The 18,454-nt window shown below is 40.7% G+C and overlaps 1 protein-coding gene and 1 long non-coding RNA gene across 2 annotated transcripts in view; one reads left to right on the forward strand and one right to left on the reverse strand.

The window, feature by feature from the left end:
* Positions 1–18,454, reverse strand: part of CPA6 (carboxypeptidase A6) — a 186,243-nt gene that overhangs the window by 25,445 nt on the left and 142,344 nt on the right. The window contains exons 6-7 of the mRNA XM_073583855.1: positions 10,928–11,044; positions 10,716–10,826 (exon numbers count right to left, since the gene is read on the reverse strand). Of these exons, the coding sequence (XP_073439956.1) occupies positions 10,716–10,826; positions 10,928–11,044 (228 nt within the window). The remainder of the gene's footprint in view (positions 1–10,715; positions 10,827–10,927; positions 11,045–18,454) is intronic.
* LOC141096937 (uncharacterized) overlaps positions 5,673–18,454 on the forward strand; it is a 51,058-nt gene continuing 38,276 nt past the window's right edge. The window contains exon 1 of the long non-coding RNA XR_012233816.1: positions 5,673–5,865. This is a non-coding gene — a long non-coding RNA (uncharacterized lncRNA). The remainder of the gene's footprint in view (positions 5,866–18,454) is intronic.

An 18,454-nucleotide genomic window follows, 5' to 3' on the forward strand; every position in this document is an offset into this window, starting at 1 on the left:
ACCTTCGTTCCCTTAACGAATTTTTGATTAATCATAAATTCAAAATGGAGTCCATTAATACAACAATAAAAATATTGTTTAAAGGTTGTTTTATGGCAGTCATAGATTTGAAAGACGCGTACTATCACGTACCTATCCATACAGACTTCCAGCAGTTCCTGAGGGTGGCAGTTTCAGTAGAGGGCACAGTACGTCATTTTCAGTATAGAGCCCTTCCCTTTGGTCTCTCATCAGCACCCAGGGTTTTTACAAAATTAGTGGCCGAAGTTATGGCTCACTTACGAGAGGTTGACGTCTTAATCATTCCATATTTAGACGATTTCTTGATTGTAGGAAAATCGATGGGTCATTGTAAATCCCAGATAGAAAAAGCTAGATCCAGGTTAGAAAACCTAGGATGGATTTTAAACTACAAGAAATCCCGACTCCAGCCCTTAAAAATACAGAAATTTTTAGGATTGATACTAAATTCAGACACTCAGCGGTGCCTGCTACCACTAGATAAATTACAAAAGATACAGGAGCAGGTTCTTCGGGCAATGGATAATCCATCTATGACCCTCAGACAGGCCATGTCCCTGTTAGGTTCTCTAACTTCATGCATCCCAGCAGTAAGGTGGGCACAGTTCCATACCAGAACCCTTCAAAACGACGTCTTAATAGCAGGGCCCTTGGAGGCTCCTTACAAGGTCGGATGTGTCTAAGCCCCTCAACTGTTACATCACTAAGATGGTGGCTTCAGAGCGAGAACCTAGCGTCAGGGGTGCCCTGGATAGCACAGATAACCCGTATTATAACCACAGACGCTAGTTCCTTTGGTTGGGGAGCCCATATGGGGGACATAGTGGTACAGGGCCAGTGGGATTCTAATTCTGAAATCTCATCCAACCAGAGAGAACTATTGGCGATAGAGCGAGCAGTCAAGAAACTCATTATCTACCTGCAGGGCCATCATGTGAGGATACACTCGGACAACCAGGTAGCGGTAGCATATGTCAACCACCAAGGTGGAACCCGCTCCAGCGCTCTGATGCAGATAACAGAACGGCTCCTCCAGATAGCAGAGAGAAATTGTCTATCTTTGACCGCGCTCCACATCAGCGGAAAGGACAATGTAAGAGCAGACTTTTTAAGCCGCAAGGCTCTAAGACAAGGAGAATGGGCTTTGAACAAAGACATTTACCGCCAGATTGTCCGCAGATGGGGCCAGCCAGAGGTAGACCTCTTTGCCACCAGAGAAAACAGAAAAGAAAGATTGTTCTGCTCTCTGAACCCCAGGGAAAATCCCCTGGCGGTGGATGCCCTACTGATAAGATGGGACTTTTCTCTGGCATACGCCTTCCCACCATTGAATCTTCTTCCCCTGGTAGTCAGGAAGATCAGAGAGGATCAGGCAAGAGTCATACTGATTGCCCCCTTTTGGCCCAGGAGGACCTGGTTCGCGTGGTTGAGGACCATGTCGGTAGGCGATCCCTGGGTACTACCGAACCTTCCGGATCTCCTCTACCAGGGGCCAGTCAGCCACCCACAAGTAGCGAGACTTCATTTGACGGCGTGGTGTTTGAAAGGTCACTATTAAAAAATAGAGGGTTCTCCAAGAACTTAATTGACACCCTCCTAAGAAGCAGAAAATTAACCACCACTAATATTTATGCTAGGACCTGGAAACGCTTCCTATCCACCTTTCACTTTGACATCAGAGATGGAATTCCCACGAAACATATTCTGGAATTTCTCCAGAAAGGTTTCGAATTGGGTCTCTCCACAAGTACGCTAAAAGTACAGGTTTCAGCCTTAGGGGCCCTGTTTGCAGCTGATATTGCAAAAGATTATTGGGTAGCAAGGTTCATCAGAGCAGCGGCCAGATCGAGACCTATACACAAAGACAGATGCGTACCGTGGGACTTAAACTTAGTCCTTACAGCCATGACAGAAAGTCCGTTTGAACCTTTAGATTCCGCCTCACTAAAGATTATATCCCTTAAAACAGCATTCCTGGTAGCAATAACATCCGCACGTAGGGTGAGCGACATACAGGCACTCTCCAGATTGCCTCCTTACACAGAGTTCTTACAGGATAGAATGATCCTAAGGCCAGATCCAGCATACCTTCCCAAGGTAGCAACACAATTCCACAGGACACAGGAGATAGTTCTGCCTTCCTTCCTCCCTAATCCAACCAACCCTAAAGAGCAGAAACTTCAGGCATTAGATATTAGGCGGTGCTTACTGACATATTTAGCAGCCACGGATCCTTGGAAGAAGGAGAACGCATTATTCCTATCCTTCCAAGGTTCCAGAAAAGGATACAGAGTATCAAAACGCACATTAGCAAGGTGGATTAGGGAGGCTATCTCTCTTGCCTACACAGCAGGTGGCGGTCCGGCTCCACAGAACCTGAGGGCACATTCCACTCGGGCCATGGCATCATCCTGGGCAGAGAGATCTGGAGTATCAATTGATCAAATATGTAAGGCGGCCACCTGGTCATCTCCTTCCACCTTTTTTAACCACTATCGGTTAGACATGGGTGCCTCCTCAGACCTCACCTTCGGGCTAAGGGTGCTTCAGGCTGTAGTCCCTCCCTAAGTTAGTTTACATCTCTGTAATTCTCTCGTGGTGCTGTCATGGGAGTCCGAATAAAGTATTAAGTTACGTACCGGTAACGGTATTTTTCGGAAGCCCATGACAGCACCCTTAGTTCCCTCCCTTGTTCACATATAGGGGTGCACTCCTTAGAAGTTTGTTCATAGAATCACCTTATGTGGGAGATGGTATGAAATAATTCTGTTAAATAGGGTAGATAGGTTGTATATATCATATGTTGTGTACTAACCATGGTAGCCTCTCAAGCTCTGTAATCCAACTGATGCGTGGGAGAGGTACCGCCCTTTTGTATCTGTAGGTTTCCTGTTCCTATGGGGCGGATCCCCTCTCTCGTGGTGCTGTCATGGGCTTCCGAAAAATACAGTTACCGGTACGTAACTTAATACTTTCTGCCTTAATAATCACTCTATACACAGCACTGAATGAGTGCTTTGTATATGGTATAAGAAGTGCGACTATGTATACAGCATAAGAAGATCAGCTCTGAGTTTTAAGCAGGAGAAAAATTTGCCATAACCAGGAGAAAAATTTGCCACGTAACTGGGGCTCATATGCTTGTCTCAGTTACAGGGGAAATCAGCAATGATAAAAAAGTATTTTAATGTTGAAATTCCCCCCAAAGTACTTTTATGACCTATATTGCAAAACAAACAAGAAAAGAAAATAAGTAAAAAAGTTTTTATAAAAAGCCACCACTAATCTGTACCACTGTTTCTACTAGCCCAGCTACCATCAAAAAGAAAATAGAAGTGTTCAATACATAAAAAATATATGCTACAGAAGGGAGAACACAATGTAATATGTACTTTAAAGTTTCTTTGTGGTCATAAAAAAAGTTAAAATAAAGTGAAAAATAGGCATTTTCCTGTTTTCTGTACTTTTTCCCATGATATCGGCAAAAAAGAAAAAAATATATACATATATATATAAATCATCTAAAAATTGTGCTCTGCGAATCACTAGAAAAGGAGACAAAAAATATTTGAATATTTGAAAAAACAAAATACCTTAACACTCTTAAAACTGCATGCATTGTGAGGCAGTGACTGGAGTCATATGTGAGGGTCGCTATGTGTCCCCCAGGATGCACTCAGAAGCGTATTAGATCCTCTGGAGTGCCTTGTGGTCAAAGCAGGGTGCCTGTGAGTCACAAGGCATAATAAAAGTAAGTTTGAACCTGGTCAAGTTATTTTGACCAAGGACGCTTGTTCAGGAAAACCCAGTATGGGCTTTTATTTTTGAAATGGACTGCAGGAAGGTAGTGGGGTCCGGTCTGTTTCCTTCAGCCCTGATCTTATAAGTGGCCTATGGCCACAGATTGGAGTGAAGGAAAAAAAAAACCCTGCAGGAAGAGTTTGGGTGTGTCAGTTTTGTTCTTGCAAGCAGACAGAGCAGGTGGTCTGCGAGCACTCCCTGTGTGAGGCAACACAGGGCCAAGCGGAGCCAAAAGGTCTGGCACCCCCTGCATACACGGCAGTGCGGTCGCTCACGGCAACTAGCCTGGACTGTCTTTTTGTTTTCCCGCCTGCGATCCGGAGGATACAGCATGCTGTGCACTGCGTGAGCTTTTAGACAATTAAACACGTTTTGTTTTTGAACTTGCTTGGGTCACTGCCTCATGACTGCACAGCGTGGACACCGCTGCTTAAAGGCCCTTTTACATTTAGCAATGCACCAACGATCCCGACCACAACACGACCAGGTCAGGATCGCAGGTGCATCGCTAAATGATCGCTAGTGAGCTGCCACACAGGCAGATCTCACAGCGATGCAGCAGCGATACAGCGGACGATACTGACCTTTCAAACGCGGCGATGAAGACGTCCTCCCGCCCGCGTCCACACGTCGCTCGTCGGCGCCAGCAGGAAGCGCCCGCCGAGAAATGGAGCCGACCGATCTCGCGCGATCAGCGATGGACGGGGGGAGCCGGAGGTAAGTATCACACATAGCGATATCGCTGTAACGTCACAAAATCGGTTACGTTATAGCAATATTGCTAGCGACATCACTATGTGTAAAACCCCCTTTCCAGTATGGAAAAAAAACTCAATGTGTGATTGTGAACTGGCTAAAGCTTAATTTTAATGAAGATATTGTATTTATCGCTTCTAATTTTTCAGTATTTGTGCCATTATAAGTTGGGTGATAATACACATTCGCACACATGCCCCTTTCTAGCCTAAATATATACTGTAATTCACAGCAATAATGAAAACAGGAGGCACAAAAAAGAAGACATGGTCTGTGATTCATTTCAGCAGAATTGACCTCATTCATAGATTTAATGAGACTTGATGGTAATAATTCCTGGGGGTTGGTAATTGGCCTGCTGACAGCATCAGTTAAAATTAATTAGCGATAATTGGCTGCATACATTGCATAGAGTGAGTGGATACATAAATGAATGTAAAAGGATTTGAACGCTAAAAATAAACATTTTATTTTCAGCGCTGACAAGGAGTTATTTCCTTTTGTCACCTCGGAACAAAAGTCAGACTCCATGAACTGTCGGGAATCATACCAGGTGGAGCTGGAAGCAGACGTTCATTCTGTCAGCTGACAGTACTAGTCTTTTATTGCATGCTATTTTGATTATACGTTGGGTAACAGTTTTATGCCTTCCTTTATGGTTTTGTAACCTTTGATCTGCTACCTGTACATTCAGAAATATTTACTTTATTCAGGAAATCTCTGTAGTATTTATGTGTCACTTTCTTTATCCACTGGCTCTTTATCCTCTGGCTCTAAAGATACATTATTTTGGCTGTCCTCCCAAAGAGATCGCAAATTATTCATGTTATTGATCACAAATATGTTAGGTGACTTTGCCACAAATCCAGCAAAATAAGCTGAAAGTAATTTCTGAAAATAGTCTCTTCTTGGACAAAACTGCAAGGCAAGCTGCAACATTATAGCAATAATCATAAACATAACTGTTAAGTACGTTAAAGGGTTTCTCAACTTCTGGAAAATTCCTTCTTAAAGCACCACTCCAATTTTTTTTATTTGGAATGGTGTCACTAATTTAAGTTCCCTATACCTAGTAACATACATACCAGCAGCTGTCTTCATCTGTTATCTGTGCCATTCTGGATGATCTTCTGCAGTTTTTGACCCGCCGGAGGTCAGTTCTCATTGTAAGACTTACGCGGAGAGCTTGTGACCTTTGCCGCTGATATCCGGTCTGTCAGAAGCTAGAGTCACCAGATGGCTGCATGGGACCGGAGTGGCATCGGGAGGAGCAGAAGATGGCAGCTGGTAAGTATATTACTAAGGGTAGGGAACTTACATTACTGACATTACTCTAGCGCTGAAATAAAAATAATACTGGAGTGGAGCTTTTAAATGCTTCAGGCTTTCAAAACCTTTCACTTTTCTTTTTTGTCTTGTTCTAGTTGTCTCCATTTCTTTCCCAAAATTCTTTAAAATATCTCACGTGGTTCATGAATTTTACATAAAAGTCAAAAATCATTTTTACTTTTATCTTTAATATTTGTTACAACTTTTTAGAGCAAAAAGTCACACTTTGCAAAATGTCACAATAAAATAATTCTGGGGTGTGGGGGAAACTGGAAGACATTTGTGCAAAAATGTGCCAAAATTTGGAAAAGAGACAGGCAAAAATATCTGGAAGGCCTAAGTCCTGCCTACAATAACAAACCAAAAAAAAAATCAGATGAACACATAAAAAAGTGACTGCAAAATAGGCACAAATCAAAAACAGGCAAAAAATACACAAAACGACAAAAAAAGCGATGATGAATCGGGTCCCATAGACTTTCTTGTGAGCTTGTACGCTGCTGGTGGATAAGCCCCTTCCTTTGAGTGATCGGAGGGAGTCTCAGGTCCTGAACACCCATTGATCAAAATTACAAAATTGTTGCTATACGATTTAAAAGTGTAGTTACTCTCAGAGTGCTGGGACTTGGTAAATGTTTAGTGATTCTTAGTATTTGGTTTTGAATTGATTGAGAGTCAACCAAATTATTGAATTAAACTTTGTCCTGTCACATTTTCCAAAATTCTTCTTTGCAGGGCTTCATGCTCTGGCTGAGGAAATGACGTCCCAAGCCGATTACTTCTCCATCTTTTTTGGTATCCAAATGTCCTAGTGGTTTGTGTACATGGGCCATTCAAGGAGGCAACCTCTCCCACCCCTCCGAATCCAACTTCATACATTTATAAGTCCCACAAGCGAATCTGTTGAAATCTATCACCAGAAAAAATCTAATACATTTTTTATATGTCTTCAAGCATGCAATAAAATCAGCATATCTTAGGCTAGTTTCACACTAGCGTTTTTGAGCGCAGCGACGGCCTGCGCACGGCCGCCGCTAAGCCCCGCCCCCTGCCGAGCCTCCGCCGTTAGCTCCGCCTACCGGCTCATGACGCTGCATGCGCCCTGCATCCCCTATCTTTATCACTGGTGGGCGCAGGCCGTGCGCAGTATGCGTTTGGCGGCGCATGCGCCTTTTTGACGGTGCGCCGGCGCAACCAAACTGCAGCAGGTTGCGTTTGGCGCAGGTCGGCGCACCGTCAAAAGGACGCATGCGCCGCCAAACGCATACTGCGCACGGCCTGCGCCCCCAGTGATAAAGATAGGGGGCGCATGCAGCGTCATGCGCCGGTAGGCGGAGCTACCGGCGGAGGCGCGGCAGGGGGCGGGGCTTAGCGGCGGCTATGCGCAGGCCGTCGCTGCGCTCAAAAACGCTAGTGTGAAACTAGCCTTACATGCACTAATTCTGCTGCAAATTTCCCAGCACCCATTAAAGTAGTGAAATCTGTGACACAAGTTAAGATGTTGTGGAATATGAATCTGCAATGTTGCTTAATTACTAGGAATATTCCATGCACTTTTTTCACATTATGTGAACGAGATTTGCTGATATTGTAATATGCTGCAGAAACCAGGTAAGAAAATCTGTAGTGTATCAATCCCACATAAATATACCTTAAGGGAAAAGTTCAATGATGGCCCTTCCACCATGTCCATAGATAAGGTCACTCTTTTGTTTTTTTTTACTTAAATACCGTACATTGTATTTGGGTCTAAAAATCATTTCTGCAATTAGGTTTCGTTCAAAGTTTTGCAATATTTGCACTCTACAGACTCTATGTTGTCCTATCTATTGCTGGCTGCAAAACTAGTTAATGGGGTTATCCAATACTATTTTATTTCTTTTACTATGGGCCTAAAAACTAATAGGCTGGTAGTTGCTAACTACCTGCCTGTTCTACCCAGCGCTGACTCAGCTCTTATTGACTGCTCCTGCTTTTGATTGTGCTGCTTCACCTGAACAGAGAAGCTTTACCTTTTTAGTCCCAAATACATGCATTTAAGAGAAGTAAAATTGTTCTTAAAGGTGAACAACTCCTGTAACCCCTTCACGACAACCACCAAATCAAAGCTACGGGAGGTGCGTTCTTGCAATCTGCCGTACATGTACGGTGGGATGAACACGTCAACTCACTCACAGAGCTGGTGCTATCATCAGCGAGCATCAGCTATATATTATAGTGGACACCCCGCAGAAACGCCCACAATTAGTATTTGCGCTGATCGTGGATGTTTAACCCATCTGATGCCTCAGTCAATAGCAATAGCTATACCGATCGGCTTAGAGAGGCCCTCTCTGCTCCGATCAGTACAACGCGATTGTCATGACGTTGTGCCAGTGGGTTCCACGGTGACCCCCAGGTCGAAAGATGGTCGCGGGGTTGCGCAAGTATGGTAGTGGCATGTAAGCTCCTGCTCAGAGCTGGGGCTGACACGCATTCTCCCTGTGTGCGATGCACTGAGGTAATAACCTGCAGTCCAAAAGCATTACACAGTATTAGATCAATGATCAGGGCAGGGAAAGTTGATGTCCCATGGAGGGACAAGGTAAAAAAAAATAACAAAAAAACAATCACAAAATAAAGAACAAAAAATATGAAAAAAAATTATACCAATAATTATACCAATATAACACATATATTCACATAAAAAAACAAGCAAACAAATAAAGCACACATATATGGTATCACTGCATCTGGAACAGTCAGATTTATAAAACTGCAACACCCTTCAACCCCTTGAACATCATCAAAAAATAAAAAAAAGTGTGAAATTATGCTTTTTCATCATATCGCCAAACAAAAAGTGGAATGAAACACAGAGTCAAAAATAAAAATACTATCTCTGAAAACTTCATCTTGTCACACAAAAAGCAAGCCACCATACAGCTCAATCAGTAGAAAAATAAAAACGCTACAGCTCTCACAATACAGCAATGAAAAAACAACTCTTTTTTTTTTTATAAAACAGTTTTTATTGCGTAAAAACGGCAAACATAAAAACAAGAGATAAATGTGATATTGCTGCAATAGTACTGACCAGAAGAATAAAGCTGTCTTATCACTTTTACCACAAGGTGAACGTATTAAAAAGAACCCAGAAAACAATTCCTAAATTCCTGTTTTTTGTTCATTCTGCGATCAAAAAATGTTATATGCCCAAAAATGGTACCAGCAAAAACTCCAATTTGTCCTGCAAAAAACAAACCCAGATGACTCTGCAGGCAAAAATACAGAAAAATTAGAGCTCTCAAAATATAGCGATGCAAAAACTTGATTTTTCAAAAGAAAGCATTTTTTAGTGTGTGATAGCAACCAAACATAAAACTGATATAAATCTGGTATCACTGTAATCGCACTGACCCGAAGAATAAAATAAAACACGACAACCAATTTTTCATCTGCTGATGATTTATTCATTCTGTCTCCTAAAGATCTCAGTAAGGCTTGGCGCATATTTATTTATCCTGCGCTCTGCGCTGAGCACTTACACTGGGGTTTCCGAGGTAATCACTGAAAAACGTGATTCACACAGAAACCTTGGCGGGACATACCCTAAAATGAGACAGACAATGGAGAAACTTTCTACTCTGTCTGGCATATTATCCAGTTGTGTCCGTATTTTCATAGAAGAGCGGTAGGCCACGGTTTTGTGCAAATCTGAAAAGAAAGACACGGCTGAACAGAGACCAGATAGATTCCAGAGTAACTCTGCTGCCTCATCATAGTCAATGGATCCCTATGGGGTTTCATCTGAATTATATCATTAGAATATTTAGATGGAAATCCTGATGTAAGTGCTCAGCATAAATATGATCCAAAATGTAATGTGAAACATTTCCAACAAAAGCGTCAACTCAATTCACAAAAAAAATTATCGAAATATAGGAGGCTTCCACGATACTGGTGCCACAAAAGCTCTGGAAAAGTGAAATGGTTCCCTCTGAAAAGAAATCCAGCAAATTCTTCTCTTCCAAATCCAAATGCCCCCTGCTACACATTTAGCATCCACATGTTTAGCATTTATATAGCAATGAGAGCACACTTAATTTATGGGGTGAATGTCTCCAGAAGCACAAGCCAGGCACAATCTACTACAATGTACGGGCACTACAATGGCAGATTTTCAATTTTAACTCAACAACATCTACTGCTGTTTGTTTCTGGAAAACACCCATGTAGTCAAAATCATCACTACACTTGTGCATAAATTTCTAGAGGGGTGTAATTTCCAATAAGTGGTCCATTGAGGGGGGATTCTGCTGTTCTGGAGCTTCGGGGCTCTGTGTATGGAGCTCACAAACTATTCTAGGAAAATCAGTGTAGAAAGAGTCAAATAGCGGAACAAAGCAAAATATGCAGTGAGTGGAGTGGTGCTTAGAAGGTGTGCAAGTGGCTGGCGTAACACACCTGCAGATTTAAGGTGCTCACCACAAGTCTAGATAAATTCCTTGAGAGGTGCAGTTTCCAAAATGGGGTCACTTGTTGGGATTTACTACTGTTTAGGCACATTAGGGGCTCTTCAAATGCAATATGGCGCTCAAAGACCATTCCATCAAAGTCTGTGCTTAAAATGTCACTCCTTCCTCTCAGAGCTTGGCCTGTGGGCTCAAGGTGCTCACTACCTATCTAGATAAATTCCTTGAGTAGTGTAGTTTCCAAAATTGGGTTACTTGATGGAGGTTTCCTCTGTTTCAGCAGATCAGGAGCTCTACAAACGCGACATGGAAAGTGAAAACAGGCTTTTGTGGTGAAGGGTTTAAGATACTTACATGGGTCCAGCTGTACTGATATCCATCTACATTGAACACTGGCATTACATAGACATAGAGAAGGTCCATAATTTTTCTCATAACAGGATCAGTTTTATAAGTATTAACAGCCTAAAGAAAGAAGAACATTTTTATTACCTGCAAACTGACAGGTTATAAACTTTATACATCAAAGTCAGATGCCTTACGATAACTGCAGCAAGATCTAGTACCTCCTTTACAAACCACTGACAAAATGCCGGTCCAATCCATTCTCTTGCATGAATTCCACAATCAATCCACACCTCTCTCTTGTAGGGTTTCTTAGTCATGGATGGCTTAGCTCCCAACTGAATGAAGAGAATCTCTATTTAGTGCATTGTGTAATGAAATCAGAGCAGATATCCGTTCAATGACTGCAAATTAAATTTTAAACCAGTGTGCCCCACATGGTGGAACATTGGGATGTGACAAGTCCCTGAAATGCACCATAATTACAAATATGAGTTAATCTAAATGTCGACTTTATGAAATTTTTTTTATGTTTTGGTATTATGTCTGCTCCATTTCTATGCTGAATTTCTGATGAGTTTTTGATGTTGCATTGCATAATTTTGCTGCATCAAAAACACAGCATCTTAAAGTTCCATCAAATTTTATGGAATTTATAGAAATCTCAAGAACGAAAGAAAAAAATGAAAATAATTTACATAATACGTGAAGAAAATCTGGAACATCAAAAACTCACCAAATACTCATCGTGGGACTATAGCCATAAAAGAGATTTTCCCATAACTGAAAGTTATACAAAACTTTCTGCTATCTTTGGATTCTACAAAGAATAGTTCACAAATAAACCAACACTGACGAATATCTAAGCATATAAATAAATTAGTTACAGTTATAGAAATGACCAGTTAATGAAATGCAGATTCTTAGATGGAGGTGGTTACAGCTCTTCATCAATATTATTATATCCATGATACTAATACCTTTTCTTTTAATGTACTGTACAGGACCAAATCAAAGTTTGGACACACCTGTTTATGCACTAGTTTTTCTTGTTCTTTTTTGCATGTGCGCAAGATTTATATTGAAGGCAACAAAACTACAGTTCCATAGAGTGCTGAACCTTATCCCACCACTGTCTTAAGCCAGAATATGGCAAGAACCACTCATCTAAAAAGAATTGATAGTCTTTCGTTATTTTAAAACATGGAGTATATCCATTGAAAACCATCAGTTGCTATTATGAAGCTGGCTCTCTCAAAGACCTCCCCAGGAAAGGAAGACCAATAATTACCTCTGCTGCAGAGCATAAGTTCAACAGCGTTTCCAGTCTCAGTTACCAGTCTTAGAACATTAACAGCACCTCAAATAACAGCCCTCATAAATAATACAGAGATATCGGTTAGGAAACACATCTCAACATCAGTTGTCCGGAGTAGAATGCAAGAAGCAAATGTTTATAGTCAAATTGCTACACAGTAGTCACTACTGAGGACTGCCAAAAGAAGAGACCTGTTTTGACCAAGCAACAAAAGGACTAAGCATTAGATCATTGTACTGTGGTCTGATGAATCAAAATATGAGATTTTTGTTTCCCACCACCATGTCTTTGTGAGAAAATGTGAGCAGATGGTTTCTACATGTGTGAAGCATGGAGGGGAAGTGTGATGGTGTTGATGGTGACACTGATGGGTGAGTGTGGAAAATCTGGAATAAATCACCAATATTGCTACCAGAACATTTTGCAACAACATGCTCATTTTACAATTAAGTTTTCACTTAGTGGTACTATTGTGTGTGGCAGCATGACAATTATCTAAGGCTACTTTCACACTTGCGTTAGGAGGCGCAGCGTACACTCGGCGTGAAGCTCTGCCCCCTGCCACGCCTCCTCCGGTCAGCTCCGCCATTGGGCGCATGACGCTGCATGCGACCTGCATACCCTCTCTTTAGCATTGGGTGCGCAGGGCATGCGCCGGTATGCTTTTGCCGGCGCATGCGTCCTTTTGACGGTGCGCCGACCTGCGCCAAATGCAACGTGTTGCATTTTGGTGCGGCCGGTGCATTGTCAAAAGAACGCATGCGCCGGCAAAAGCATACCTGCGCACGGCCTGCATGCCCAATGCTAAAGATAGGGTACGCAGGTCACATGCAGCGTCATGCACCCATAGGCGGAGCTGACCGGAGGATGTGCGGCAGGGGGTGGAGCTTCATGCTGAGTGTACGCTGCGCCTCCTAATGCAAGTGTGTAAGTAGCCTAAAACACATCTCCAGGCTATGTAAGGGTTATGTGACCAAGAAAGAGAGGGATGAAAAGCAGTGTCAGATGATCATATTCACCCAATATGAATTCATTTGAGATGGTTTGAGATTAGTGATGAGCTTTCCGATACTGCAAGTATCGGGTATCGGCCGATATTTGCCGTATCGGAATTCCGATACCGAGTACCGATACTTTTTTCGTATCGGATACCGGAATCGGAAGTCCAAAATGCAATGAGCCACTTTTGTGGCTCTGATTGGCTGCCGAAATGACGTCATCATGATGCGCCGTCAGTTCGGGCCTTCGGGGGGGCTGTGCCGACTGTCCGGGGGTCTGTGCCGGCCTGCCGGTGGTCTGTGCAGGCTCCGGGGGTTCGTGCCGGCCTGCCAGTGGTCTGTGCAGGCTCCGGGGGTCTGTGCCGGCCTGCCGGGGGGGCTGTGCCGGCCTGCCGGTGGTCTGTGCAGGCTCCGGTGGTCTGTGCCGGCCTGCCGAGGGGCTGTGCCGGCCTGCCGGTGGTCTGTGCAGGCTCTGGTGGTCTGTGCCGGCCTGCCAGGGGGCTATGCCGGCCTGCCGGTGGTCTGTGCAGGCTCCGGGGGGCTGTGCCTGCCTGCCGGTGGTCTGTGCAGGCTCCGGGGGTCTGTGCAGGCATCGTCCGATGGGACTACAAGTCCCATCGGGCGATGCCTGCTACCATGACAGTGATTGACACATTAGCCAATGATGGGACAGTAGTAGTCCCATCATCCGGCTAATGTGTTGAATGTAAAAAAAAAATTTACATGCTACATACATGCTACATACATGCTACATACATACAACATGCATACTACATATATAATACATGTAACATACATACTACATGCAACATGCATACTACATGCATGCTACATACATGCTACATTCATACTACATACATAATACATATATACTACATGCATGCAACATGCATATATACTATATATACTACATGTAACATACATACTACATATATACTACATGCTACATACATGCTACATACTACATACATACTACATGCATGCAACATACATACAACATATATACTACATGCATACTACATATATACTATATATACTACATGTAACATACATACTACATATATACTACATGCTACATACATGCAACATACATACTACATACATGCTACATACATACTACATACATAATACATATATACTACATGCATGCAACATACATACAACATATATACTACATTCATGCAACATGCATACTACATATATACTATATATCCTACATGTAACATACACACTACATATATACTACATGCTACATACATGCAACATACATACTACATACATGCTACATACATACACACTACATGCTACATACATGCAACATACATACTACATACATGCTACATACTACATACATGCTACATACATACTACATATATACCACATGCATGCAACATGCATACTACATATATACTACATGCATGCAACATACATATATACTACATACAATACATACATATAGACATACAGTACATATAACATAGAGTACATACTCACCGTCACTTGTCACTTTGATACCCGAAACAATTGTCCCCTTGAGGAATAAATATCAAAATAAAAAAACACCAATATACTTACCCCGATCCGCAGAAGTCCACGAGGGTCCCACGTCCATCTTGCGTGGAGAACAGCAGCATCAGCTGATGCTACCGTTCTCTACCAGCTCCAGGAATACAATGACGGAAGGTAGGTATCCTTCCGCACTGTATTCCTCCACCACTTTAAAAAAAAAAAAAGTCCCTAGTCTCACTTTATGCCATTGCTGCGTGGGAAATTCCCACTAGGGACTTTTCTTTTACAGTGGTGGAGGAATACAGTGCGGAAGGATACCTACCTTCCGTCATTGTATTCCTGGAGCTGGTAGAGAACGGTAGCATCAGCTGATGCTGCTGTTCTCCATGCAAGATGGACGTGGGACCCTCGTGGACTTCTGCGGATCGGGGTAAGTATATTGGTGTTTTTTTATTTTGATATTTATTCCTCAAGGGGACAATGGCTTCGGGGATCAAAGTGACAAGTGACGGTGAGTATGTACTCTATGTTATATGTACTGTATGTCTATATGTATGTATTGTATGTAGTATATATGTATGTTGCATGCATGTAGTGTATATGCAGTATATATGTAGTATGCATGTTGCATGCATGTGATATATATGTAGTATGTATGTAGCATGTATGTAGTATGTATGTAGCATGTAGTGTGTATGTATGTAGCATGTATGTAGTATGTATGTTGCATGTATGTAGCATGTAGTGTGTATGTTACATGTATGTAGCATGTAGTATATATGTAGTATGTATGTTACATGTAGTATATATAGTATTTATGTAGTATGCATGTTGCATGCATGTAGTATATATGTTGTATGTATGTTGCATGCATGTAGTATATATGTATTATGTATGTAGTATGTATGTAGCATGTATGTAGTATGTATGTTGCATGTATGTAGCATGTAGTATATATGTAGTATGCATGTTGCATGCATGTAGTATATATGTTGTATGTATGTTGCATGCATGTAGTATAAATTAGTATGTATGTAGTATGTATGTTGCATGTATGTAGCATGTAGTATATATGAAGTATGTATGTTACATGTAGTATATATAGTGTATATGTAGTATGCATGTAGTATATATGTTGTATGTATGTTGCATGTATGTAGTATGTATGTAGCATGTATGTAGTATGTAGCATGTATGTAGCATGTAGTATATATGTAGTATGTAGGTTACATGTAGTATATATAGTATATATGTAGTATGCATGTTGCATGCATAGTATATATAGTATATATGTAGTATGCATGTTGCATGCATGTAGTATATATGTTGTATGAATGTTGCATGCATGTAGTATATATGTATTATGTATGTAGTATGTATGTAGTATGTATGTAGCATGTATGTAGTATGTATGTTGCATGTATGTAGCATGTAGTATATATGTAGTATGTATGTTACATACTACATATATACTACATGCTACATACATGCAACATACATACTACATACATACTACATACATACAACATACATAATACATATATACTACATGCATGCAACATACAACATATATACTACATGCATGCAACATGCATACTACATATATACTATATATACTACATGTAAAATACATACTACATATATACTACATGCTACATACATGCTACATACTACATACATGCTACATACATACTACATGCATGCAACATACATACAACATATATACTACATGCATACTACATATATACTATATATACTACATGTAACATACATACTACATATATACTACTTGCTACATACATGCAACATACATACTACATACATGCTACATACATACTACTTACATAATACATATATACTACATGCATGCAACATACATACAACATATATACTACATGCATGCAACATGCATACTACATATATACTATATATACTACATGTAACATACATACTACATATATACTACATGCTACATACATGCAACATACATACTACATACATGCTACATACATACTACATATATACTACATGCATGCAACATACATACAACATATATACTACATGCATGCAACATGCATACTACATATATACTATATATACTACATGTAACATACATACTACATATATACTACATGCTACATACATGCAACATACATACTACATACATGCTACATACATACTACATACATAATACATATATACTACATGCATGCAACATACATACAACATATATACTACATGCATGCAACATGCATACTACATATATACTATATATACTACATGTAACATACATACTACATATATACTACATGCTACATACATGCAACATACACACTACATGCTACATACATGCAACATACATACTACATACATGCTACATACATACACACTACATGCTACATACATACTACATACATGCTACATACTACATACATGCTACATACATACTACATATATACCACATGCATACTACATATATAATACATGTAACATACATAGTACATGCAACATGCATACTACATGCATGCTACATACATGCTACATACTACATACATGCTACATACATACTACATACATAATACATATATACTACATGCATGCAACATACATACAACATATATACTACATGTAACATACATACTACATATATACTACATGCTACATACTACATACATACTACATGCATGCAACATACATACAACATATATACTACATGCATACTACATATATACTATATATACTACATGTAACATACATACTACATATATACTACATGCTACATACATGCAACATACATACTACATACATGCTACATACATACTACATACATAATACATATATACGACATGCATGCAACATACATACAACATATATACTACATGCATGCAACATGCATACTACATATATACTATATATCCTACATGTAACATACATACTACATATATACAACATGCTACATACATGCAACTTACACACTACATGCTACATACATGCAACATACATACTACATACATGCTACATACATACACACTACATGCTACATACATGCAACATACATACTACATACATGCTACATACTACATACATGCTACATACATACTACATATATACCACATGCATGCAACATGCATACTACATATATACTACATGCATGCAACATACATATATACTACATACAATACATACATATAGACATACAGTACATATAACATAGAGTACATACTCACCGTCACTTGTCACTTTGATCCCCGAAGCCATTGTCCCCTTGAAGAATAAATATCAAAATAAAAAAACACCAATATCCTTACCCCGATCCGCAGAAGTCCACGAGGGTCCCACGTCCATCTTGCGTGGAGAACAACAGCATCAGCTGATGCTACCGTTCTCTACCAGCTCCAGGAATACAATGACGGAAGGTAGGTATCCTTCCGCACTGTATTCCTCCACCACTTTAAAAAAAAAAAAAAGTCCCTAGTCTCACTTTATGCCATTGCTGCGTGGGAAATTCCCACTAGGGACTTTTCTTTGACAGTGGTGGAGGAATACAGTGCGGAAGGATACCTACCTTCCGTCATTGTATTCCTGGAGCTGGTAGAGAACGGTAGCATCAGCTGATGCTGCTGTTCTCCACGCAAGATGGACGTGGGACCCTCGTGGACTTCTGCGGATCGGGGTAAGTATATTGGGGTTTTTTTATTTTGATATTTATTCCTCAAGGGGACAATGGCTTCGGGGATCAAAGTGACAAGTGACGGTGAGTATGTACTCTATGTTATATGTACTGTATGTCTATATGTATGTATTGTATGTAGTATATACAGTGGGGCAAAAAAGTATTTAGTCAGTCAGCAATAGTGCAAGTTCCACCACTTAAAAAGATGAGAGGCGTCTGTAATTTACATCATAGGTAGACCTCAACTATG

The sequence above is a fragment of the Dendrobates tinctorius genome, unplaced genomic scaffold (assembly GCF_039654945.1).
Source record: "Dendrobates tinctorius isolate UK_male_01 unplaced genomic scaffold, ASM3965494v1 ptg000082l, whole genome shotgun sequence".
NCBI classification, from domain to species: domain Eukaryota; kingdom Metazoa; phylum Chordata; class Amphibia; order Anura; family Dendrobatidae; genus Dendrobates; species Dendrobates tinctorius.